The sequence below is a fragment of the Balaenoptera acutorostrata genome, chromosome 17, assembly GCF_949987535.1.
Source record: "Balaenoptera acutorostrata chromosome 17, mBalAcu1.1, whole genome shotgun sequence".
Classification (NCBI taxonomy): Eukaryota; Metazoa; Chordata; class Mammalia; order Artiodactyla; family Balaenopteridae; genus Balaenoptera; species Balaenoptera acutorostrata.
This window is the reverse complement of record NC_080080.1, coordinates 30,946,475-30,972,251: the sequence shown is the minus strand read 5'-3', so window position 1 is coordinate 30,972,251 and position 25,777 is coordinate 30,946,475. Positions and strand designations below refer to the sequence as shown.

The 25,777-nt window shown below is 38.4% G+C and overlaps 1 protein-coding gene across 10 annotated transcripts in view; it reads left to right on the top strand.

The window, feature by feature from the left end:
- The window catches only part of OXR1 (oxidation resistance 1), a 458,270-nt gene that overhangs the window by 350,795 nt on the left and 81,698 nt on the right, over positions 1–25,777 (top strand). For 2 of the 10 annotated variants that reach the window (XM_057531890.1, XM_057531889.1), the window contains exon 1: positions 7,209–7,509. The exons of 7 other annotated variants lie outside the window; for them this stretch is intronic. In XM_057531890.1, coding sequence (XP_057387873.1) covers positions 7,311–7,509 — 199 coding nt within the window. In that variant the 5' untranslated portion in view covers positions 7,209–7,310. Of the gene's footprint in view, positions 1–7,208; positions 7,510–25,777 lie in introns of those variants that run through there. One more of the 10 variants, XM_057531891.1, reaches the window with a different exon arrangement.

The window sequence follows — 25,777 nt, the reverse complement described above, 5'->3', positions numbered from 1 at the left end:
CAGGTTATTGGAGACGGCTCCACCATCTCATAGCTGTGCCACCTGAAGCAGGTAGTATCCTTGGTTGCTGAGGCAGGGGCAGAGGCATATGGAGTGTAGAGCATTGGCTGCTCTAAAAAGAGGCTGTTTCTTTACACATGTGAGTGTAAAACACATCACTTTTGCTCAGTGTTTGTCAAAACTAGTCTTGTGGCCCTATTTCAGAAGTAAATGTGTGATTTGCGTGAACTAAATATGCAAAGCACTTAGAAGAACTGTAAAGGAGCAGATCTCAAACACGACTCATAATCAAAAAATGAGGTTCCTGAGCCCCACCCTACAACCCCGGAATCAGGATCTCTGGGGTATAGTAGAGAAATCTGTATTTTTTTAAATGTTCCACAGCTGATTCTCATTATCAGCAGGACATTACTGCTGTGAACAGGAATGTTTTTAAAGTAGAGGAAAGGCAACAATTAGATCTATGGATTTGAGATTACCCAGCTGCAGTGTTGGAGATGATTAAAGAGGGGAGAAACTAAAAGCTGGGAGGTTTCATGTCACACAACACGTAGGGTTTAATGACCAAACATAAATGCATGTGTTTATGTATCATGCAGCCTAACAATGCTGTTGTACCTTTCTCTGTATGTTTTAAGAATCTCCTCCCCACCCCTTTCTTCCTTAACTCCAGAAAATTAGTAGCGTAGGCACAAAGTGGCTTCCAACCAGTCTTTGTTCACTTCATTCATTAAATGTTTTTCATGCCACTACTGCTCATGGTGTTGGTTGTAGAGCCAGCTTAGCTCCTGTAAGAGGCCCTGGGTAGGGAGTGGGGAGTGGGTTAGGTGGGCTTAGTCTGCTTCTGTCTTGAGAGGTAGCTGGAAGTGGTCAAACTTTTCTTCATGCCTGTTAGAACAGCACAGAATCTGGTTCTACTGATGTTTCTGTTGCCTTGTGAGAACTAACAGTAGATCTGCAGTGGGAGAGAATGGCCAGTGCATGACTCTTTTGAAAATCAAACCTATCTGGCTAGTGCTGGATCATTTAAGGATTGACCATCCAGGTTTGGGTTTCTCTTCCTATATGCAGTCTGGATTTTGGCTAATTTGCCTGGTACTATTAGCATCTTTCCCAAATGTTGTTTGGGATGGGGAGGTGGGGAGTCAAGGAACCCCCATACACTTTAAGAAGAGGAGTAGGTTCTCTTCCTTTCAGATATTATGCTAGCACTTACCAGTTTTCTGCTCATGTACCCCAGCTGAAACAAGTGGAATATTGATAAGAACTTGGCATTGCTGCCCAGAACTTTGTCTAAGAGAGATGGATGGACTTATAGGCAGGTTCTATTTTTATTGCCATGCTTCATTTTGTCTTGTATTGATAGAGCCCAAAGTTCAATACCCCCATAGCCCCTCCAACAAGAAAAAACAAAAATAATACTATCCAATTACCAGCTACAGACTGAAGCTGGAAACTGGCATTTTGGTATAAAAATAATAACTAGCAACAGGCTTAGGTTTCTCCCAAGTTATTTTGCTCTTTCTTTTCCTTTTTGCATTTACATTTTTCTAATACCTTTTAAAAAAATACAGAGCAGAGATAGGGAAATTATTTCTAATACAGTCTAAACTAAAACAACTGATAACATACAAATATAAACGTTCATAAGAGACTACTATGAACAATTACATGCCAATAAATTGGATAACTTAGGAAAAATGGATAAATTGCTAGAAAAATTAAACCTAAAACTGAATCATAAAGTAACAGAAAATCTGAACAGATCAATAATGAGTAAGAAGTATGGATCCATAATCAAAACATCCCCAAAAAGAAAGGCCCAGGACCAGATGGTTTCACTGGTGAATTCTACCAAACATTTAAAGAAGAATTAACACCAAAGAAAACTACAGGACACTTATCTCTGATGAATATAGATGCATAAATTCTTACCAGAATACTAGCAAACAGTGGGATTTATTCCTGGGATGCAGGAATGATTCAACATATGCAAATCAATAAATGTTATATACCACATTATTAAAATGAAAAATAAAACTAATATGATCATCTCAGTAGATACAGAAAAACCATTTGACAAAACTCAGTATCCTTCCATGACAAAAACTCTCAATAAATTGGATACAGAAGGAATGTACCTCAAAATAATAAAGGCCATATATATGATAAGCCCACAGCTAAAATCACACTCAGCAATGAAAGGTTGAAAGCTTTTCTTCTAAGATCAGGAAGAAGACTAGGGTGCCCACTGTCACCACTCTTATTCAACATAGTAGTGGAAGATCCAGCCAGAGCACTTAGGCAAGACAAAGAAAAGGCATCCAGATTGGAAAGGAAGAGGTAAAGTTACAGATGATATGATCTTGTATATAGAAAAATCCTAAAGACTCCATAAAAGTACTGTTAGAACTAATAAATAATTTCATAAAGTTGCAGGATACAAATTGACAGAGAAAGTCAGTTTGTTGTATTCATATATGCTAAGAACTATCTGGAAAAGAAATAAAGAACACAATCCCATTTACAATAGCATCAAAAACAATAAAATACTTAGCAATAAATTTAACCAAGGAGGTGAAAGATTTCTACTTTGAAAACTGTAAGACATTGATGAAAGAAATTGAATAAGACACAAATAATGGAAAGGTATCCTGTGTTCATGAGTTGGAAGAATTAATATTGTTAAAATGTCCGTACTACCCAAAGTGTTCTACATATTCAATGTGATCCCTATCAAAATTCTGATGGCATTTTTCATAGAAATAGGACAGACAATGCTAAAATTCATATGGAGCTGCAGAAGACCCCAAACCGCCAAAGCAATCCTGAGAAAGGAACAAAGCTGATGCATCACACTTGCTGATTTCAAATTTATTACGAAGTCATAGTAATCAAAACAGTGGGGTACTGGCATAAAAACAGACACATAGATCAATGGAACAGAATCAAGAACCCAGAAATAAATCATGCATATACCATCAACTATAAGGGAGCCAAGAATACAGTTTCTTTAATAAATGTTGCCGGGAAAACTGGATAGTCACATGCAGAAGAACGAAATTCGACCCCTATCTTCCAACATACACAAAAATTAACTTGAAACAAGTTAAAGACTCAAATGTGAGACCTAAAACCATAAAACTCCTAAAAGAAAACAGGGAAAATGTTCCTTGACATTGGTCTTAGCAGTGCCTTTTTGGATATGACACCAAAAAGCACAGGCAACAGAAACAAAAATAAACCAGTGGGACTACATCACAGTAAAAGAAATAATCAACAAAATAAAAAGCAAACCTAAGGAATGGCAGAAAATATTTGCAAACCACTTATCTGATAAGGGGTTAATATCCAAAATATATATGGAACTCATAAAACTCAGTAGCAAAAAACCAACAATTGAATTAAAAACTGGGCAGAGGATCTGAATAGACATTTTTCCAAAGAAGACATACAAATGGCCAACAGTTACGTGAAAAGATGTTCAGCATCACTAATCATCAGGGAAATGCAAATCAAAACCACAATGAGATCACCCCACACCTATTAGAATGGCTGTTATCAAAAAGGTAGGAGATAAGTGTTAGCAAGGTGTGGAGAAAAGGGAACCCTCATGCACTGTTGGTGGGGATGTAAATTGGTACAGCCACTATGGAAAACAGTATGGAAGTTCCACAAAAAATTAAAATAGAACTACTGTATGATCCATCAATTCTACTTCTGGCTATATATCCATAGGAAATGTAATCACTGTCTCGAAGAGATATCTGCATCCCCATGTTCACTGCAGCTTTATTCACAATAGCTAAGACATGGAAACAACCTAAATATCCATCAATGGATGAATGGATAAATAAGATGTGATATAGATAAACAATGGAATATTATTCAGCCATAAAAAGGAAATAATACTATTTGCAACAACATGGATGGACCTTGAGGGCATTATATTAAGTGAAATAAGTCAGACAAAGACACATACTGTATGATCTCACTTACATGTGGAATCTAAAAAAAACTGAACTCATAGAAACAGAGAGTAGAATAGTGGTTGCCAGGGTCTGGAGGTTGGGGGAAATGGTGAGATGTTGCTCAAATGGTATAAATTTCCAATTTTAAGTTGAATAACTTGTGGGGATCTAACATATAACATGGTGACTATAGTTAACAATACTGTATAGTTGGAAGTTGCTAAGAGAGTAGATCTTAAATGTTCTCATAGCACATATACAAAAAAAGGTAATCATACGAGTTTATAGAAATGTTAATTAACTCTACTGTGGTAATCATTTTGCAATATATACTCCTATCAAATCATCACATTATATACCTTAAACTTAGAATATGTTATATACCAAAAAAATAAATCCAGCAATTCAACTTCTGGGTATAGAGAGAAATGAAAACATATGTCCACAAAAAAATGTGTACATAGATGTTCATAGCAACATTACTCATAATAGCCAAAAAGTGGGAATAATACAAATATCTATCAACTTATAAATGGATAAATAAAATATGATATATCCCTATAATATTATTTGGCAATAAAAAGGAATGACATACTAATACCTGCTACAACATGAATAAGCCTCAGAAACATTAGGCTAAGTGAAAGAAGTCAGACACCAAAGACCAGATATTGTATGATTCCATTTATGTGAAATGTTTATAAAAGGCAAATCCATAGAGACAAAAAGTAGATTAGTGGTTGTCTTTGCCTGTGGTGGGACTAGGGAATACTAGAAACGGACAAGAAGTTTCTTTGGCGGGTAATAGAAATGTTCAAAAATTAGATTTAGGTGATGGTTTAACAACTGTGTAAATATACTAACAACCATTGAATTGTATACTTTTAACAGATGAATTATATGGTTTGTAAAATCATATGTCAATAAAGTTATTTTAAAAATAAGGCAAAGGGTTGCTGGAGGAGGCATGCACGATATATAAGGACAATATTTTTTTTTTTCTTAAAGGATGAGAGGAATATATGTGGTGATATGGCATGATAAGGAGGAAGGAACCAGAGTGGAGAGAGAAAAAATAATAAAACGCAAAGGAATAATAAGGCTGACAAGTCACAGACAACATACACCAGACTAAGGCCAAGAATTAATTTGGAGAAGGAGAGGCATGGACAAGAGTAAGGACTTCCTTCCTTCTGAGGCAATATATGGAGATGAGCTTGTAGATTAAAAAGGAAAGGGGAAGAAAAGTGAGAGTGTTTATATTTCATGGCCTATGATTTTGAGTCATTTAGAAGACCAAGTAACATGTTTGAGTAACGAATTTGGTAACTTCAGGAGGATGGCGATGGGTCAGACAACAAATGGGAAGAATAAAAAGGAAAGCTGATGAAATGAGTAAAAGGATTTTAGAGACATTAGGGCTTAGCTGAGTTTAAATAAAAACTTGTAAAGCACTTAATCATCAAAGTTATACATTTTTATCCAGCAGCTCTAGCTTTCCATGAAACAGAAGCAGAAAAAACTGATGGGTTAACTGCTTGTAAACCTGTATTTGAACTGGTAGAGTACAGGTTCCTGCTAAGGTTAGATGTAAAAGTGCAGCTTTAATCAGGTATAAAAAACTCAACCACTATTTTGGATATGATCATCACAAACTAATGGCAAATTTGAAGATGTAAAATATATTTTAGAAAAAGGATTTCACTGTAGTTAATCAGGATTAGACTTAAGTCATTGAAATTCAATTTTTAAAGCTTACTGAGCCCCTCTGAGATCTTGGAAGTGGTGCTAAGCTTGGTAATGCTTCCTTCCTTATCAAATGGAAATCGCAGAAAAACTGGCAGCCACTTACCACTCTACCACATGGGTTCCAAGGAGGTACAGAAGGAAGTCTGGAGCAGTGCTTTCCTAAGCACATCTGAACACAGGGATGGTTGCTGAATATGCATATTCCTGGGTCCTTATTCAGAAACTGTGAATCACACGCTGGGGGTACAGCCCGGACAGTCTATACATTTAACCAAGTATAAAGGTGATGCTGATGTTAGAATGGTGAAGTTTGTCCAACCTATTAAGAATTTAAGCTGAAAATGGTGATGGTGGGAAAAAGATCAGTCAAATAATTTAAAAGCGGGGGGGGGGGGGGGCGGTGCAGGGCGGAGGATAATCTTTAATGGTTTGGCAAAATGCTTAAGTTCCTGAAAGATGTTTTCTGGACTCCATTGTTTGGTATGATTAGCTCTTCAACTTCCTAATTCAAACCTTTTCTACAAATGCACTAATAAATTGGTAATTCCAAGAAAGACAGTTTATTTACCGCATGGGAAAAACTAAAAGAGCTATAAACAGGTGTGAAGGGAAGAGAATAACCAGATCTCACAGGAAACAAAATCGGGTAGTAAACGTCCGTCAAATGTCATTGCTCCTTCTCTGCTTAAAGGAGGATAAAGTTGCACACTGAAGCCCTAATTACCTTGCCTTACAGGACCAGAGTCATGGAATGTCAAACTCTAACATCAGTTCATAATGCCACGGAGAACTTCGAACGTGACGATTAATGCTTTATTTTACAAAGATGGTCTCATAAGGCTTCCTAGGAAGCATTTTATCTGGGTTGTTTCATGTTAACTACGACTGCAGTTTTACCTTAAAACTTAACATTCTCTCCTTCCTCTCACCCACCCCGCCCCCCAAAATTTCAAACTGCAAAAGTTTCCTGTGGATTGTGCCCCTCCCCCTAACACACATAGACTCACAGAAACTTTTGGACACACAGAAACTTTTGGACACTGCCCTCCTAGGCCCCCAAACTCTCTGCAAATCCAGCAGAGCCTCACCAGGGTCATCCTTATACCCGGCTCTGCCCTCGGGTTCCAAAGCTCGGCCTCCTCCCCTTTCCCCAGCAGTCCCGAAAGTCCGGTCGGGTCGGGGCTGGGCGGGGTAGGGCGGGGCAGGCCTGCTCCATTGGAGCCAGGCACGTGGGGGGAAGCGGGTAGGTCCGGTTCGGCTTGCTACAAGGCCGCCGCTTTTCGACGCTGCCTCTGTTCCAGGAAGTATGTATATACTTTATAAGCTAAGTTTGGCCCGAACTGGCGTTTGGAAGCAACAAGAAAAACTTTTCAAAACTTTTGTCCAGCTTCTTTTCCCCCGACGCCTAGTTCCCTGATGGTCCGCCCCGGGGCCAAGTTCCGGACGTCCCCTCCCCTTCCCCATCCCCGCCTCCTGTGAGGCGTGCGGAGCCACCGCCCCCAGTGTCGGCTTGGGCGCGTGGGTGGGCGAGCACCGAGTGGCCGTCTCGGCGGAAACCGTTGGCCTCCTCGGCGCCTGCCCGGCGGCAGCATGGACTACCTGACCACGTTCACGGGGAAGAGCGGGCGCCTTCTGCGAGGCACAGCCAACCGCCTGCGGGGGTTCGGGGGTGGCGGCGAAGCCCGGCAGGTGCGCTTCGAGGATTACCTGAGGGAGCCCGCCCAGGGGGACCCCGGGTGCGGGTCCCCGCCCCACCGGCCCCCGGCGCCGTCCAGCCCGGAGGGACCCGGTGAGCCCAGCCTTCCTTCGCGTCCCGCGCGGCCGACCCGGGCTGAGGGCGGGGGGGGAGGTGGAGGGGTGGGCGCTGCGCGGGGGGCGAGGCCCCGCGGGCCGCCGGCGTGAACAGGGTGGGCGGGGGGCGCGGGCCGGGCGTTGGCAGGTGTGCCCGGGCCGGGATGGCGTCGGGACCGGGGCGAGGAGCGGAGGACTCGCTCTGCTCTGGGGACGGAAGACTTGCTCGTGTCTGCGTCGTAGCTCTTCCTGCTCTGCTCTTCCTGCTTTCTTCACCTATGCTCGACTTTCCTTACCCCGCCAACTATTTCAAGGGTAGGATCCCTTCGTTTTTCCCTCCCCGTGAAGAGGTGAATATTGAACCAATTGTGACGCTCGTGTTTTCCCTCTTAGAAATCATTAAGAACGCTGTGCTTGACTTGGGTTTGGTTTGGGTCATTGTTTTTATTTGATATTTGCCAACTGTTAGAATTCACATAAGCACTTAATACGGCTTTGGAAAAGGAAATGTTTAGCGTACACGGGAACCCAGTGGATTTTTGTGTCGTGTATTTTGAAAGGCTGCGTGTTGTCTTGAGGTGGCAGAACCTGGAAACTTTCCTCAGTTATCATTTCTACTGCCTGTTAAGTTTTCTTTCGTCGTAGTGGCGTTGTACTGCCCTTTAAAAAACAGAATCAGTCATAATGAGAGGATATTGATATATTACGGAATTTTTAAAAGCACTTGCTGAAGCGGTATTTGCATCATGCATATGGTAACTTCTCCAATGTCGTTGGCTTCCCCTAGTTAATAAGTGGCAGACCTCTCCTAATCATATTTTATTCTTGTTACCTGTTTTAATATGCATTTTGGTGTTATGAGAGTAAATTATGTGTGTTAGTTTAGAAAATAGAGAAAAGTACAAAGAATATAAAATCTATCCATAACCCACATCCTGACATTCATTTTAAAGAACTGAAACTGTGAGGACATCTGTTGATCTGTGTGTGTGTGTGTGTGTGTAATTTAAGCTTTGAAGAAACTTGAATATTAAAATGTAATTTTAGCATGGTCCCTTTTATTAACTTTTCTTCACTTTACATAATATCTTTTCTTCACAATTCTTGTTTATGGGATTAGAAAAATGAAAAAGGGGATGCTTGGTTTCTGCTTTGAAGGATATTAACCAGATGCAGAATCCTCTGAAAAGTGGGACCAGGGATGAGGACTAGAACTTTAAAGTGTTTGAATAAAGGATTTTTTTTTTTTCTTTATGAGACCTCAGTTGACTAATTGAAAACAATTGAAATGTGACTGGCCTCTAGGTAGATGAAGAACTGAGAAATATGTGGTGTAACTTAACCTGGAAAGGGATATGATGAATACTTTAACAAATATGCCCAAATATATACATCTGATTCATTGATTCAGAAACATTTATTGAGCACACTGCTATATCAAACACGCTCCTTCAGAGTTACAGCTTCAAAATACTATACAAATTCCTCTTCTGTTGAAGCCGCCTTATGAACTCATGGCACTTTCTTTAATATTCATGGTGCCCCCAAATCTCTGACACAAGTTAGAAAGGCCTTGTGATGTCAGTTTATGACCAAGGTCAGTGGACAGGTACTTTCTAGCATTAACTAGCTGAAAGAATTTGTATAAATTACTTAATCTCTTTGGGTGTATATTTTCTTGTTTTAAATGAGGTTGATTGGATGATCTCAGAGGTTCTTGACTCTGGAGCTCTTTTTTCATTTGGAACAGAATTAGTGAAACTGATAGATGGTAAAGCTACAAATTAAATAGCATTTGGGGTTAAAAACATTGTAAGTCTATAAAGTTATGCCTACAGAGTTCTGAAGGTAGTTCAAAAGATGAATACCCCAGCAATAACTTGATTACCCCCTCTCACTCTTAGAATAAGTATAGCTTCCTCAGTTGACTCCTTTGAGAGGCAACATGTATACATACAGATAAAAAATAAATGGTTCTTCATTAATTTTTAGGCAGCCTTTGCTTAAAATGAGAGCTCTTTTCTTGGCAGCTGCCTACCAGATAGGTTTTGGGTATAGGGTTTTTCTTTACATTTGTGTCCTTTGGAATGAGTATTTGTTAGTCTGTTTAAAGGATTTCTTCTACTCTTTCTGCTTGTGACTACCTTTATTTTAGATTTTTATAACAGCTGCTTAAGTTCCCTGTTATTTGTCACCCTTCCTTCAGTTCTTTAAAATGTCCTGTGTGTTGTAGCAGTATGTCTTGTGCAGACATTTCTATACTTGTAGATCGGCTACACTCCAGGACTCCATTTGTTGTTTGTGATCTTACCCCTCACCGTTTCATGTTCAGTAAAGATGTTGATAAAATAGTTTTACCATTGACAGTTTAAGGATGGACCAGATAAAACTTTGGTCATATGTTTCTGATTTTAACTCTTTCTATAAACAAACTGCTTACCTGACAGTGTTAACTGATGCCTTCACTCCTCTCCAAGGTGGCTGCTTTTGCTTTTACCAGTTTTCAGTGTTTGCTGACTCCAACATTATAGTCCCCTCAGGAAAATCTAATTGGGACTTAGACACATTAAGGAGCTTATCACACCATTGCTCTAGTTAATAACAATTACAAAGAATATACACTATGACACAATTTTTGCTGCTGCTTAAAGAGTAAATTATGTTCTGATTCAAAAAAACTTTTAGACCTTGAGTATAGATCAGGTTTGGAGGCATCACCATAAGCCTGTATTGGGTAACCTTTAAAAGTCACCAGTTACTAGATCACATGGTAATAAGTAAAAAAAATTTAACATATTTAGAGTTTCAACTTAATTGTAGCATAGTTTTTATCATAAACTTCCCTGTTATGTCAACTCTGTTCTCCCACTTGGTGACAGTATACTTTAAATACATCTCACTCCTATTTGAAGTTTCTTTTCATTTACTTTTACCAATTAAAACGATATCTTTTGGGGAAATGACAAGAATAAGAGTGGCTAAGAACATTTTCTAGGGAGCAGGCACCAGCAGAAATTTTTATTTAATCCTAATAACAACTCTGTGAGATAGGTACTATTATTATCCCATTTTCCTAACAAAGAATCTGGGCCAGCAAAGAAATAAGGGATATAGAATCCATTTGAGTGTTATCTTCCTATTTGTAAGTTATGTCAGACGGGGAAAAATGTGAGAAGAATGCAAAATTCTATCATGTGTGATGTTAAAGTTAAAACAAGTTAAATTAGGTAAAGGATAGGATTGATAGTCACTGAAATTTCTTTAGAATCAGAAAGATATTAAAATGAGATGAAAACGTAAAATCCAAGGAAGGTGTAAGAAAACTTAGATATATTTTAGGTTGGAAATTGCAGATGCAGATTGTCTGGAAGAGTTAGATAATAGTTTATCTTGAACCCAGAGAAGACCAAGTGCCTGTATAGGATTTGGAGTCCCAGTTGTTACTATTAAAAAAACAACTCATGGTGCTGGTTACTCATGGAAGAGGATAACTCTAGATGTCTGCAGTCTTAGTCTCATTTCCTAAGGTGAGAGGGAGAAGAATCTCTTCTTGATAAACAACCTCAATCTGCTCTGATGGTAAATCCAGCTAAGTTTGAGGTCTTAATATTGTTTCCTTTGTCCATTGGTTCTCAAGCATGAAGTAGATTTGCCCATTTTAGAATTGCTGCTCACCTCACTGGATGGCTGAACTCAAGGCTTTTATATTATCTGTGTTTTAGGACAAAACTGCCTCTGAGTAGTTGAGGCTACAATAAAGCAATGAGTCTCAGACTTTAGTGTGCCTCAGAATCACCCGAAGGCTTGTTAAAAATGTTGGACCCCTCCTCTAGAGTTTCTGATTCAGTACTTCTGAGCCAGGACCCATAATTTGCATTTCTGACAACTTCTAAAGTAATGCCAGTGCTGCTGATCTGGGGACCACACTTTGAGAATCACTGCTTTCTTTAGTGGGTAAGTCTTTTACCCTTGTTAAGGTTAGAAGTAAATACGGAAATGATGAAGTTTGTTAAATGCTTAGTATTTTTGTATTAAGTTTAGGAATAATCAGTGTATTTGGTCTCTAAAATATTTGTTATATTTCAGAGAATTAGGCCTATTAGAGTGCATGCAAATTAGTCTAAGAATCTAATTGAAGATGAATACTTATGTAATTTTTTTTGAGTGATTTTAAGTTAAAAGGTGCAAGTATTTGGCTAAATTTTGAAACTATTGGAATGTTTAAGAGAACTTAACATTCATTATATTTAACACTTTATTGTAATGTATTTACTAGAGTTAAGTTTTTAGAAAGGTTTTCTTGTTAGAGGCAATTAAAGTGTTTACGATAGTAGATTTATAAATACAATTTAGTATATATATGTGAGAGAATTTAATTACTCGTTTGTATTTAAGGATATTTAGTTTGTTTTCTGTTTGAGTTGATTAACTATCAAAAGCACCTTAGAAAGTGTGTTAAATTTACTAGTTTTATAAATAGAATACACTTATAGTTGAAGGCTTAAAGGAAAACTAGATTTTTTTATTTGTACTTCAATAAATCAAACATTAATTAAAAAGTAAAGTAACTGCAAATAGTTTTTTTCTGTGTTTATAAAGACTCCCTAATGGCCATCAGCAAACTTACATTGAGACTCTTGATACATTTTTTTGAATGAATGAATATTAGTACAAAAAAAGGGCATGTTTTAAGACCAAATTAATGTATTAGAGAAAGGCCAAAAATTAGCCTTTGTTTTCTAGCAATCAGTGAAAAAGGGAAATGTGATCAGACATAAATCACAGTGTCTCTAAGATAAAGATAAACCCGTTGCTTAGGCAGGTAAGAAAAACACAACTTTTCCTGATAGAATAAAGAGAAAAAATTCTCATGAAATTCTAATATAGCAAAAAGTGTCCTCATCATCTTTATAGTAAATACAGATTCTAATTTCAAAAAGCTATTTTTTAACACCGTTCTTTAATGTAGTTCAGTGGTGTGACAACAAAATGCAAGGTAGTAAAAACAGTTCTATACACAACGAAAACAGTTAACCCAAATATGCAGTTATCTGATGGTTTGTCTTAACTGAGGGGTAGGTGCTAGATTATAAACTTTGGTAAAATTAATGCATGCTAACTATGAAGAAGTCATACATAATAAAGATTAAAGCTTAAAAGCCACCTCCAATCCAACTATATAGTGATGTCATTAATATTAGGGTAGGCATTATTGTTAAGATCTATTTTATGAATATATACGTATAAAATGATGGATAGATGGTTAGAAGGAAAGAGTGACTGAAAGATATTTGTTTGCCTTAAGAAAGTATTTCCTAAATGGTGTGTCTAAAGTTAAGCAGAATCTGCAAAAATATTAAGAGATTGGTATTATTGTTACATTCTTGTTTCAGTTTTAGGTGGGGTTTCTTTAACTCTTTGAGGTAACATGAGCAGTGTCATCTCCCGTATTTCTTCTCCCCACCTCCTGATATTTATTACATCATATTTACAATTCTCATACTTATATAGCATAACAGTCACAAATAGTTTTTCCACTACATAATTGTTCAGTACTCCCTGCTACTCCTTTGATCATTCCTAGAGTTTTTAGTATAATTTCATTCTTGTGGCATTGAATAATGTTTCAGTAAAGAGGTCTTAAGCAAGCTAGACTGTTTTCTTTTTCCCCTAGTAGGTGACTTGGTTTTTATGCATGAATTCCTGAAGAACTTTTATTTTCCAAGCACTTTAATTTAACCAGGAGCAGGAACAGGAATGACTAGATGTGTGTGCACAGGTATGTGTACGTGTAATAGCCTTTTAGAGAGTAGTCACTGTATGGAACAGCCCTGGTCTTGAGATAGAAGGAAAAAAGAGCTTAGAAGTTTAATGTTGGGTCTTAACACTTCTACCTGAAAGACTCATGGTTTCTGTTCATGTTTCCTTGGGAAAAGCAAGTCACATAGCCAAGTCTGACATCAGTGGGATGGTACAGTGTATTTTATATTCCTCCCCAGGGAGGAATACAGAGTGTTTAGTAACTGTAAGGTAGTCTATCACAATGACTACCTTAGAAAACAATTAGTTTGACAGAGATTGGAAGATGCTAGTGTTACTGTCACGGGTAGGGAGTTGTATAAGGAAGGCTGTTTCTTCTGTCAGTTATTCAGTCTGCAAGTTTAATCCTTTCAAAAGCTCTACTAACAGTCCTTCTCAAATTTATTGTGCATGCAACGGTGAATCAGTAGTTCTGGAGTGAAACCCGAGATCCTGCCTTCACAGTAAGCTCCCAGGTGATGCCAATGCTGCTGGTCCTCGGAACACAATTTTACATAGCAAAGCTCTATAGCACTCTGTATCATGGATCTTTTCACTTAGAAGTGAGCCACACACAACCCAAAAATTCCTTGGCTGGGTAGAGGAAGGGAGCATTAAAGGGGAACAAAAAACGGGTTAGAAACCAAGGAGTGTGAGATGTTACTAAATAAAAGGAAAGGTGAGCATTGATAAGGAATTAGTTGGGTGCTTCATAAAGTTCAAATAAAATAAAATTGAAAAAGACTATCAAATTTGCCCTTTAGTTTATTCTCCTTTGCAGGTTTAGGGAACTGGGAAGACAGAAGACATTGCAGTACATTGTGGAATCAGTAAGAGGTGATGGAGTAAAGACAGTGAAAGTAGACTCTTATTTCCAAAAGTTCAACTATGAAAAGAAGCAGAAACACAGGCTGATATCTAGAGGAGGATGGTTACAAAGTTCAAGAAAAATTGAGGGATTTTTTAAAGTTTATTTTTGTTTTGACTATGGATAAGCAGTCAATAACAAGTGAAAAGTTGAAAATACAGGCATTTTTTCCTGTACTATTTTACTATAGATGGGATCAGTTAATTAGAAAACCAGTAATCACCATATTTTTTTAGTTTAGAAGATGCTTTTCAAAGTTTAAAATCTATATTATTGTGTTTGAAAACATTGACTCCCAGCTCAATATTTTTATTTTTAATTTAATTTTATTTTTTTAACATCTTTATTGGAGTATAATTGCTTTACAATGGTGTGTTACTTTCTGCTTTATAACAAAGTGAATCAGCTATATATATATATACATATATCCCCATATTTACTCCCTCTTGCATCTCCCTCCCACCCTCCTTATCCCACCCCTCTAGGTGGTCACAAAGCACCGAGCTGATCACCCTGTGCTATGCGGCTGCTTCCCACTAGCTATCTATTTTACATTTGGTAGTGGATATATGTCCATGCCACTCTCTCACTTTGTCCCAGCTTACCCTTCCCCCTCCCCGTGTCCTCAAGTCCATTCTCTACATCTGCGTCTTTATTCCTGTCCTGCTGCTAGGTTCTCAGAACCTTTTTTTTTTTTTTTTTAGATTCATATATATGTGTTAGCATACGGTATTTGTTTCTCTCTTTCTGACTTCACTCTGTATGACAGACTCTAGGTCCATCCACCTCACTACAAATAACTCAGTTTTGTTTCTTTTTTATGGCTGAGCAATATTCCATTGTATATATGTTCCACATCTTCTTTATCCATTCATCTGTTGATGGACACTTAGGTTGCTTCCATGTCCTAGCTATTGTAAGTAGAGCTGCAGTGAACATTGTGGTACATGACTCTTTATGAATTATGGTTTTCTCAGGGTATATGCCCAGTAGTGGGATTGCTGGGTATTATGGTAGTTCTGTTTTTAGTTTTTTAAGGAACCTCCATACTGTTCTCCATAGTGGCTGTATCAATTTACATTCCCACCAACAGTGCAAGAGGGTTGCCTTTTCTCCACACTCTCTCCAGCATTTATTGTTTCTAGATTTTTTGATGATGGCCATTCTGACTGGTGTGAGGTGATACCTCATTGTGGTTTTGCTTTGCATTTCTCTAATGATTAGTGATGTTGAGCATCCTTTCATGTGTTTGTTGGCCATCTGTATATCTCCTTTGGAGAAATGTCTATTTAAGTCTTCTGCCCATTTTTGGATTGGGTTGTTTGTTTTCTTGATATTGAGTTGCATGAGCTGTTTGTAAATTTTGGAGACTAATCCTTTGTCAGTTGCTTCATTTGCAAATATTTTCTCCCATTCTGAGGGCTGTCTTTTCATCTTTTTTATTGTTTTCCTTGCTGTGCAAAAGCTTTTAAGTTTCATTAGGTCCCATTTGTTTATTTTTGGTTTTATTTCCATGTCTCTAGTTGGTGGGTCAAAAAGGATCTTGCTGTGATTTATGTCATAAAGTGTTCTGCCTATGTTTTCCTCTGTGAGTTTTATAGTGTCTGGCCTTACATTTAGGTCTTTAATCCATTTTGAGTTTATTTTTGTGTATGGTGTTAGGGAGTGTTCTAATTTCATTCTTTTACATGTAGCTGTCCAGTTTTCCCAGCACCACTTATTGAAGAGGCTGTCTTTTCTCCATTGTATATTCTTGCCTCCTTTATCAAAAATAAGGTGACCATGTGTGTGTTGGGCTTATCTCTGGGGTTTCTATCCTGTTCCATTGATCTATATTTCTGTTTTTGTGCCAGTAACATACTGTCTTGATTACTGTAACTCTGTAGTATAGTCTGAAGTCCAGGAGCCTGATTCCTCCAGCTCTGTTTTTCTTTCTCAAGATTGCTTTGGCTATTCGGGGTCTTCTGTGTTTCCCTACAAACTGAAATTTTCTGTTCTAGTTCTGTGAAAAATACCATTGGTAGTTTGATAGGAATTGCATTGAATCTGGATATTGCTTTGGGTACCCTAGTCATTTTCACAATGTGGATTCTTCCAATCCAAGAACATGGTATATCTCTCCATCTGTTTGTATTGTCTTTACTTTCTTTCATGAGTGTCTTATAGTTTTCTGCACACAGGTACTTTGCTTCCTTAGGTAGGTTTATTCCTCGGTATTTTATTCTTTTTGTTGCAGTGGTAAATGGGAGTGTTTCCTTAATTTCTCTTTCTGATTTTTCATCATTAGTATATAGGAATGCAAGAGATTTCTGTGCATTAATTTTGTATCCTTCTCCTTTAGCAAATTCGTTGATTAGCTCTAGAGTTTTCTGGTAGAGTCTTTAGGATTCTTTATGTATAGTATCGTGTCATCTGCAAACAGTGACTGCTTTACATCTTCTTTTCCAATTTGGATTCCTTTTATTTCTTTTTCTTCTCTGATTGCTGTGGCTAGAATTTCCAAAACTGTGTTGAATAATCGTGGTGAGAGTGGGCAACCTTGTCTTGTTCCTAATCTTAGTGAAAATGATTTCAGTTTTTCACCATTGAGAATGATGTTGACTGTGGGTTTATCATATATGGCCTTTATTATGTTGAGGTAAGTTCCCTCTATGCCTACTTTCTGGAGGGTTTTTATCATAAATGGGTGTTGAATTTTGTCGGAAGTTTTTTCTGCATCTGTTGAGATGATCATATGGTTTTTATCCTTCAATTTGTTAATATGGTGTATTACATTGATTGAATTGTGTATACTGAGGAATTCTTGCATTCCTGGGATAAACCCCACTTGATCATGGTGTATAATCCTTTTAATGTGCTGTTGGATTCTGTTTTCTAGTATTTTGTTGAGGATTTTTGCATCTATGTTCATCAGTGATAATTGGCCTGTAGTTTTCTTTCTTTGTGACATCTTTGTTTGGTTTTGGTATCAGGGTGATGGTGGCCTCATAGAATGAGTTTGGGAGTGTTCCTCCCTTTGCTATATTTTGGAAGAGTTTGAGAAGGATAGGTGTTAGCTCTTCTCTAAATGTTTGATAGAACTCACCTGTGAAGCCATCTGGTTCTGGGCTTTTGTTTGTTGGAAGATTTTTAATCACAGTCTCAATTTCAGTGCTTGTGATTGGTCTGTTTATGTTTTCTATTCCTTCCTGGTTCAGTCTTGGAAGATTATACCTTTCTAAGAATTTGTCCATTTCTTGCAGGTTGTCCATTTTATTGGCATAGAGTTGCTTGTAGTAATCTCTCATGATCCTTTGTGTTTCTGCAGTGTCAGTTGTTACTTCTCCTTTTTCATTTCTAATTCTGTTGATTTGAGTCTTCTCCCTTTTTTTCTTGATGAGTCTGGCTAAAGGTTTATCAGTTTTGTTTATCTTCTCAAAGAACCAGATTTTAGTTTTATTGATCTTAGCTACTGTTTCCTTCATTTCTTTCTCACATATTTCTGATCTGATCTTTATGATTTCTTTCCTTCTGCTAACTTTGGGGGTTTTTTTGTTCTTCTTTCTCTAATTGCTTTAGCTGTAAGGTTAGGTTGTTTATGTGAGATGTTTCTTGTGTCTTGAGGTAGGATTGTATTGCTATAAACTTCCCTCTTAGAACTGCTTTTGCTGCATCCCATAGGTTTTGGGTCATCGTGTTTTCATTGTCATTTGTTTCTAGGTATTTTTTGATTTCCTCTTTGATTTCTTCAGTGACCTCTTGGTTATTAAGTAATGTATTGTATAGGCTCCATGTGTTCGTATTTTTCAGATTTTTTTCCTGTAATTGACATCTAGTCTCATAGCGTTGTGGCCGGAAAAGATACTTGATACAATTTCTGTTTTCTTAAATTTACCAAGGCTTGATTTCTGACCCAGGATGTGATCTATCCTGGAGAATGTTCCATGAGCACTTGAGAAGAAAGTGTATTCTGTTGATTTTGGATGGAATGTCCTTTATCAGTTAAGTTCCATCTTATTTAATGTATTATTTAAAGCTTGTGTTCCCTTATTTATTTTCATTTTGGATGATCTGTCCATTGGTGAAAGTGGGGTGGTAAAGTCCCCTACTATGATTGTGTTACTGTCAATTTCCCCTTTTATGGCTGTTAGCATTTGCCTTATGTTTTGAGGTGCTCCTATGTTGGGTGCATAAATATTTACAATTGTTATATCTTCTTCTTGGATTGATCCCTTGATCATTATGTAGTGTCCTTCTTTGTCTCTTGTCATAGTCTTTATTTTAAAGTCGATTTTGTCTGATACGAGAATTGCTACTCCAGCTTTCTTCTGATTGCCATTTGCATGGAATATCTTTTTCCATCCCCTCACTTTCAGTCTGTATGTGTCCCTAGGTCTGAAGTGGGTCTCTTGTAGACAGCATATATATGGGTCTTGTTTTTATATCCGTTCAGCCAGTCTATGTCTTTGGGTTGGAACATTTAATCCATTTACATTTAAGGTAGTTATCGATACGTATGTTCCTATTACCATTTTCTTAATTGTTTTGGGTTTGTTATTGTAGGTCTTTTCCTTCTCTTGTGTTTCCTGCCGAGAGAAGTTGCTTTAGCATTTGTTGTAGAGCTGGTTTGGTGGTGTTGAATTCTCTTAGCTTGTGCTTGTCTGTAAAGGTTTTAATTTCTCCATCAAATCTGAGTGAGATCCTTGCTGGGTAGAGTAATCTTGGTTGTAGGTTTTTCCCTTTCATCACTTTAAATACGTCCTGCCACTCCCTTCTGGCTTGTAGAGTTTCTGCTGAAAGATCAGCTGTTAACCTTATGGGGATTCCCTTGTATGTTATTTGTTGTTTTTCCTTTGTTGCTTTTAATATTTGTTCTTTGTATTTAATTTTTGATAGATTAGTATGTGTCTTGGTGTGTTTCTCCTTGGATTTATCCTGTATGGGACTCTCTGTGCTTCCTGGACTTGATTGACTATTTCCTTTCCTATGTTAGGGAAGCTTTCAACTGTAATCTCTTCAGATATTTTCTCAGTCCCTTTCTTTTTCTCTTCTTCTTCTGGGACCACTATAATTCGAATGTTGGTGCGTTTAACATTGTCCCAGAGGTGTCTGAGACTGTGCTCAATTCTTTTCTTTTTTGTTTATTCTGCTCTGCAGTAGTTATTTCCATTATTTTATCTTCCAGTTCACTTTTCCGTTCTGCCTCAGTTGTTCTGCTATTGATTCCTTCTAGAGAACTTTTAATTTCATTTATTGTGTGGTTCATCATTGTTTGTCTGCTCTTTAGTTCTTCTAGGTACTTGTTCAGCGTTTCTTGTATTTTCTCCATTCTATTTCCAAGATTTTGGATCATCTTTACTATCCTTATGCTTAATTCTTTTTCAGGTAGACTGCCTATTTCCTCTTCATTTGTTTGGTCTGGTGGGTTTTTACCTTGCTCCTTCATCTGCTGTGTGTTTCTCTGTCTTCTCATTTTGCTTAACTTAACTGTGTTTGGGGTCTCCTTTTTGCAGCCTGCAGGTTTGTAGTTGCCGTTATTTTTGGTGTCTGCCCCCAGTGGGTAAGGTTGGTTCAGTAGCTTGTGTAGCCTTTCTGCTGGAGGGGACTTGTGCCTGTGTTCAAGTGGGTGAGGCTGGATCTTGTCTTTCTGGTGGGCAGGACTGCATCTGGTGGTGTGTTTCGGGGTGTCTGCGAATTTGTTACGATTTTAGGCAGCTTCTCTTCTAATTGGTGGAGTTGTGTTCCTGTCTTGCTAGTTGTTTGGCATAGGGTGTCCAGCACTGTAGCTTGCTGGTCGTTGAGTGGAGCTGGGTCTTCACGTTGAGATGGAGATCTCTGGGAGAGCTTTCATCATTTGATATTATGTGGAGCCAGGAGGTCTCTGGTGGACCAGTGTCCTGAACTCAGCTCTCCCACCTCAGAGGCACAGGCCTGACACCCAGCTGCAGCACCAAGACCCTATCAGCCACATGGCTCAGAAGAAAAAGGAGGGGGAGAGAGAGAGAAAAAGAAAGAAAGAGAAAAGAAAAAGTTATTCAAATAAAAAATATAAAATAGTTATTAAAAATAAAAAAATTAAAATGTAATAAAAAAAAAGAAAAAAAAAGAAAGAAGAGAGCAACCAAACCAAAAAACAAATCCACCAATAAGAACAAGAGCTAAAAACTATACTAAAAAAAAAACAAAAAAACGGACAGACAGAACGCTAGGACAGATGGTAAAAGCAAAGCTATACAGACAGAATCACACAAAGAAGCATACACATCTACACTCACAAAAAGAGAAAAAGGAAAAAAATATATATATCGTTGCTTCCAAAGTCCACCGCCTCAATTTTGGGATGATTCATTGTCTATTCAGGTATACAGGGTACATCAAGTTGATTGTGGAGATTTAATTTGCTGCTCCTGAGGCTGCATAGAAAGATTTCTCTTTCTCTTCTTTGTTTGCACAGCTCCTGGGGTCCAGCTTTGGATTTGGCCCTGCCTCTGCGTGTAGGTTGCCTGAGGGTGTCTGTTCTTCACTCAGACCGGATGGGGTTAAAGTAGCAGCTGATTAAGGGGCTCTGGCTCACTCAGGCTGGGGAGAGGGAGGGGTACGGAGTGCGGGGCGAGCCTGCGGTGTCAGAGGCCGGCATGACGTTGCACCAGCCTGAGGTGCGCCGTGTGTTCTCCCAGGGAAGTTGTCCCTGGATCACGGGACCCTGGCAGTGGCGGGCTGCACAGGCTCCCAGGAGGGGAGGTGTGGATAGTGACCTGTGCTTGCACACAGGCTTCTTGGTGGCGGCAGCAGCAGCCTTAGTGTTTCATGCCCGTCTCTGGTGTCCGCGCTGATAGCCGCGGCTTGTGCCGGTCTCTGGAGCTCGTTTAAGTGGTGCTCTGAATCCCCTCTCCTGTGCACCCCGAAACAATGGTCTCTTGCCTCTTAGGCAGGTCCAGACTTTTTCCCAGACTCCCTCCCAGCTAGCTGTGGCGCACTAGCCCCCTTCAGGCTGTGTTCACGCAGCCAACCCCAGTCCTCTCCCTGGGATCCTCCCTCCGAAGCCTGAGCCTCAGCTCCCAGCCCCCGCCCACCCCGGCGGGTGAGCAGACAAGCCTCTTGGGCTGGTGAGTGCTGGTTGTCACTGATCCTTTGTGCGTTAATCTCTTTGCTTTGCCCTCTGCACCCCTGTTGCTGTGCTCTCCTCCATGGCTCCGAAGCTTCCCCCCCCCGCCACACCCCATCTCCGCCAGTGAAGAGGCTTCCTAGTGTGTGGAAACTTTTCCTCCTTCACAGCTCCCTCCCCGAGATGCAGGTCCTGTCCCTATTCTTTTGTCTCTGTTTTTGTTTTTGTTTTTTTTTGCCCTTTCCAGGTACGTGCAAGTTTCTTTCCTTTTGGGAAGTCTGAGGTCTTCTGCCAGCATTCAGTAGGTGTTCTGTAGGCGTTGCTCCACATGTAGATGTATTTCTGATGTTTTTGTGCGGAGGAAGGTAATCACCACGTCTTACTCTTCCGCCATCTTGAAGGTCTATGTCAATATTTTTAAATCATCAAACTTTTTATCAGTAGCTACTACCAAAATTACCATATTCAGTTATACTAGGTGTCTTTTCGTATATTAAAACCTCATACAGTTTTCATTGTTGGTTTTCAGCCTTGCTTTCTTCTTCCAGTTTGCCTTTCCCGTTCTATTACCAACATGACTTTTAATTTAAAGTCTGATACTGCTTTCTCATTTCTCTACTTAAAAATCTTTTGGAACTTCTCCATCTGGTAATAGCAAGCTAGGTAATTCAGACTGTCCTGTTGAGAACAATTTAAAAAGCTGGGCCAGTCATTAAAAAGTCTACAAGTAACAAATCCTGGAGAGGATGTGGAGAAAAGGGAACTCTCCTACGCTGTTGGTGGGAATGTAAATTGGTGCAGCCACTGTGGAAAACCATGTGAAATTTCCTTAGTAAACTAAAAATAGAGTTGTCGTATGATTCAGCAGTCTGACTCCTGGGCATATATCTGGTGAAAATTCTAATTTCGAAAGATACATGCGCCTCAGTGTTCACAGCAGCACTATTTACAATAGCCAAGACATGGAAGCAACCTAAATGCCTATCAACAGATGAATGGATAAAGAGGATGTGGTATATATGCCCAATAAAATACTACTCAGCCATAAAAAAGAATGAAATAATGCCATTTGCAGCAACTTGGATGGACCTACAGATTATGATACTAAGTGAAGTAAGTCAGAAAGAGAAAGACAAATACCATATGATATTACTTATATGTGGAATCTAAAATATGATACAAATGAACTTATATACAAAACAGAGGCAGACTCATAGGCTTAGAAAACAAACTTACGGTTACCAAAGGGTAAGGGAGGTGGGGGAGGGACAAATTAGGAGTTCGGGATTAGCAGAAATAAACTACTATATATAAAATAGATAAACAAGGTCCTACTATATAGCACAGGGAACTATATTCAATATCCTGTTATAAACCACAATGGAAAAGAATATGAAAATGAATATGTATATATATGTATAACTAAATCACTTTGCTGTATATCAGAAACTAACACAATATTGTAAATCAACTATACTTCAATTATAAATAAATAGCTGAGTGGAAACAAAACAAATTTTATTGTGGGTATTAGAATGCTAACTGATATGACTAGATTAGGATCTGAGTGCTGACAGAGGCCCAAGGAGGAGCAGCTCCAATTTGGGATTGCTTTTTTTCCCTGGGGGTTGTGTTGATTCCAGAAGCAACAGCTGAGAGATTAAGAGGTGCTTTTGGTAGCCTGTTGGGTATAAGGAGACAGGGACAGAGTACAAGACCCACCACAGGAGAGGGGTGAACTCCTCTCACTTAGGACCCCAAAATGCTGTACCTTAGGATACAGAAAAACTGAAGTGGCTAGGCTCTCATAGGATGGTAGCTCAGCTTTAAATTATCATTCCTGTAACTGCATTAATAAGATCTGGTATTGCTAGTGTCCTCAAGTATTTGGCAGAAGCAAACATCTTTCCTGGAGAAATACAGCTTTCTTTGTGTCAAATTCTGTCTATAGACCATTTTTCAAATTTAGTATCTAGTATATAAAATATAATTAGGCACCTGACAAGATAGCAGAAAAAACAAGAAAATAGAAACAGACCCACAGGAACTCTGTATCTTGTAGTTATCAGATTTGAAATAGCTGTGTTGAGAATTTTGAGCTAACTGAGAGTTTTGTAGAGGGACAAACTATAAAAAAGAAAAATGGATATTCTAGAATTGAAAAATGTAATTAATTTTTTAGATTAACAAAATCTAAAGGTCTTAATTAGGATCTTTGTGGATGAATTTAACAGCAAATTAGCCACCACAGAAGAGAGAATTAGTGAATTGAAAGATAGGTCAGAAGAAAATATCCAGAATAAAGAGAGAGGGACAAAAAAGTGGAAAATAAAGGAGGGGGTAAGCTTAATACAAAATATAATTAGAAGTTCTTGGGACTTCCCTGGTGGCACAGTGGTTAAGAATCTGCCTGCCAGTGCAGGGGACATGGGTTCAATCCCTGTCCGGGAAGATCCCACATGCCACGGAGCAACTAAGCCCGTGCGCCGCAACTACTGAGCCTCCGCTCTAGAGCCCATGAGCCACAACTACTGAGCCCACGCATCACAACTGCTAAGCCTGCACACCACAACTACTGAAGTCCGCGCGCCCTAGAGCCCATGCACTGCAGCTACTGAGCTCATGTGCCGCAATTACTGAAGCCCGGTTGCTCTAGGGCCCGCGTGCTGCTGCTACTGAGCCTACATGTCACTCCACAACAAGAGAAGCCACCTCAGTGAGAAGCCTGCGCACCACAACGAAGAGTAGCCCCTGCTTGCCACAACTAGAGAAAACCCATGCCCAGCAATGAAGACCCAACACAGCCAAAAAAGAAAAAAAAGTTTTAATTAGAAGTTCTAACGTGTGTATATTTGAGTCCCCAAATGAAAGGAGAGAAGGGGGGCAAAAGTATTATTTAATGAGAGAATGGCTGAAAACTCCAAGACTGATGAAATACTTTAATTCACAGATTCAGGCATCCTTACAGGCCCCTAGTGGAATCAATACAAATCTCACTAAAGATGAAAAATCTTAAAAGCAGTCAGAACAAGTAGTCAATGATGTAGCGATAAGATTGACAGTTGATTTCTCAACAGAAACAGTGGAAACTAAATGGCAGGGGAAAATACCTACCAGCTTAGAATCCATCCCCTGTGAAATTACCCAGAGATGCAATTAAAATGGTAAATACGAGGGCAAAACTAAATGAATGTTGACTGTCTAGAAGAATAATAATGTCTTACAGTGTTTTTAAATACACATACATGTAATTAAAGTATGTAATAACAATTGCATATAAGTCTTGGTAAAGGCACATAGTTTTTAACATCCTTACATTATCCAGAAAGATGATAAAAGTGCTAGTTAATATTAGATAGTGAAAAATTAGTAATTTAGGCTGTAACCTATGGGATGACCACTAACATAATAGTTAAAGAGTATGTCAAACTTTAAGGCAAAAAATATTGTAAGAAAAGTTTCAGTATACCGGGAAGATGTAATCTAAAACAATTAGTAGGTGTTTGGTTCTTCATTTGTATGAACCTAATATCACGGTCTCAAAATATAGAAAGCAAAGTAAGGAGACTTAGGAGGACCTGAATAACCCACAATCATAGTGGGAGATTTTAACAGTCTCTATCAGTAATTTAAAGAATAAGCATGCAGAAGCAAACCAATATGGATGTAGAACATTTAAACAACACAATCAGCAAACTTAATCTCATGGATGTGGAGATAGGAGTGTGTGTGTGTATGTATGCATATCCACACATACACACAAACACGCATATAACACTACCCTACAGTACAGAATACACATTCTTTTCAAGCACGTATGGAGCATTTACTAAATTTATATGTGATTATAGAGCAAGTTTCAACGAATTTTATAGGTTTTAACTATTTAAGAGTATTTTCTTTCACCACAGTACAATTAAGCTAGAAATCAGTAACCAAAAGATAAAAATTTTAAATTTTCATAGATTGGCAAATTAAACAATATTCTCTAAATAGCAAAAGAAGAAATTAGGGTAGAAGCCGTAAAATATTTTGGATGGAATTATTAAAATACAGTGTATCAAAACTTGTAGGATGCAGTCTAGATAGGAATTTCTTTTTTTAGATTACATATATTAAGTTTTTGCTTCCGGTAATGATGGAGTAAAATCTAACTCCCTGCTATTTCCACTATACCAGATAATTATATCTCAGGGAAAGTCATATGTATTCATTTATTTATCAGATATTTATTGAACACCTACCATATGTCATGTTTACTACTGTATTAGGTGCTGGGTATATAGCATTGTTTCTCAGCCTCAGCAGTGTTGACATTTTGTGACATTGTTCTTTTTTGGGGAGACTGTTGCGTGCATTGTTTAGCACACAATGTTTAGCAGTATCCACGGCCTATACCCATTAAATGCCAGTAATACTCCTTCATTTTGATAACCAAAATTGTGCCTTGGTTTTCTCAGTTGTAAAATGGGGATAATAATGATACCCACTTTATAAGGTTGATGAATTAGGTAA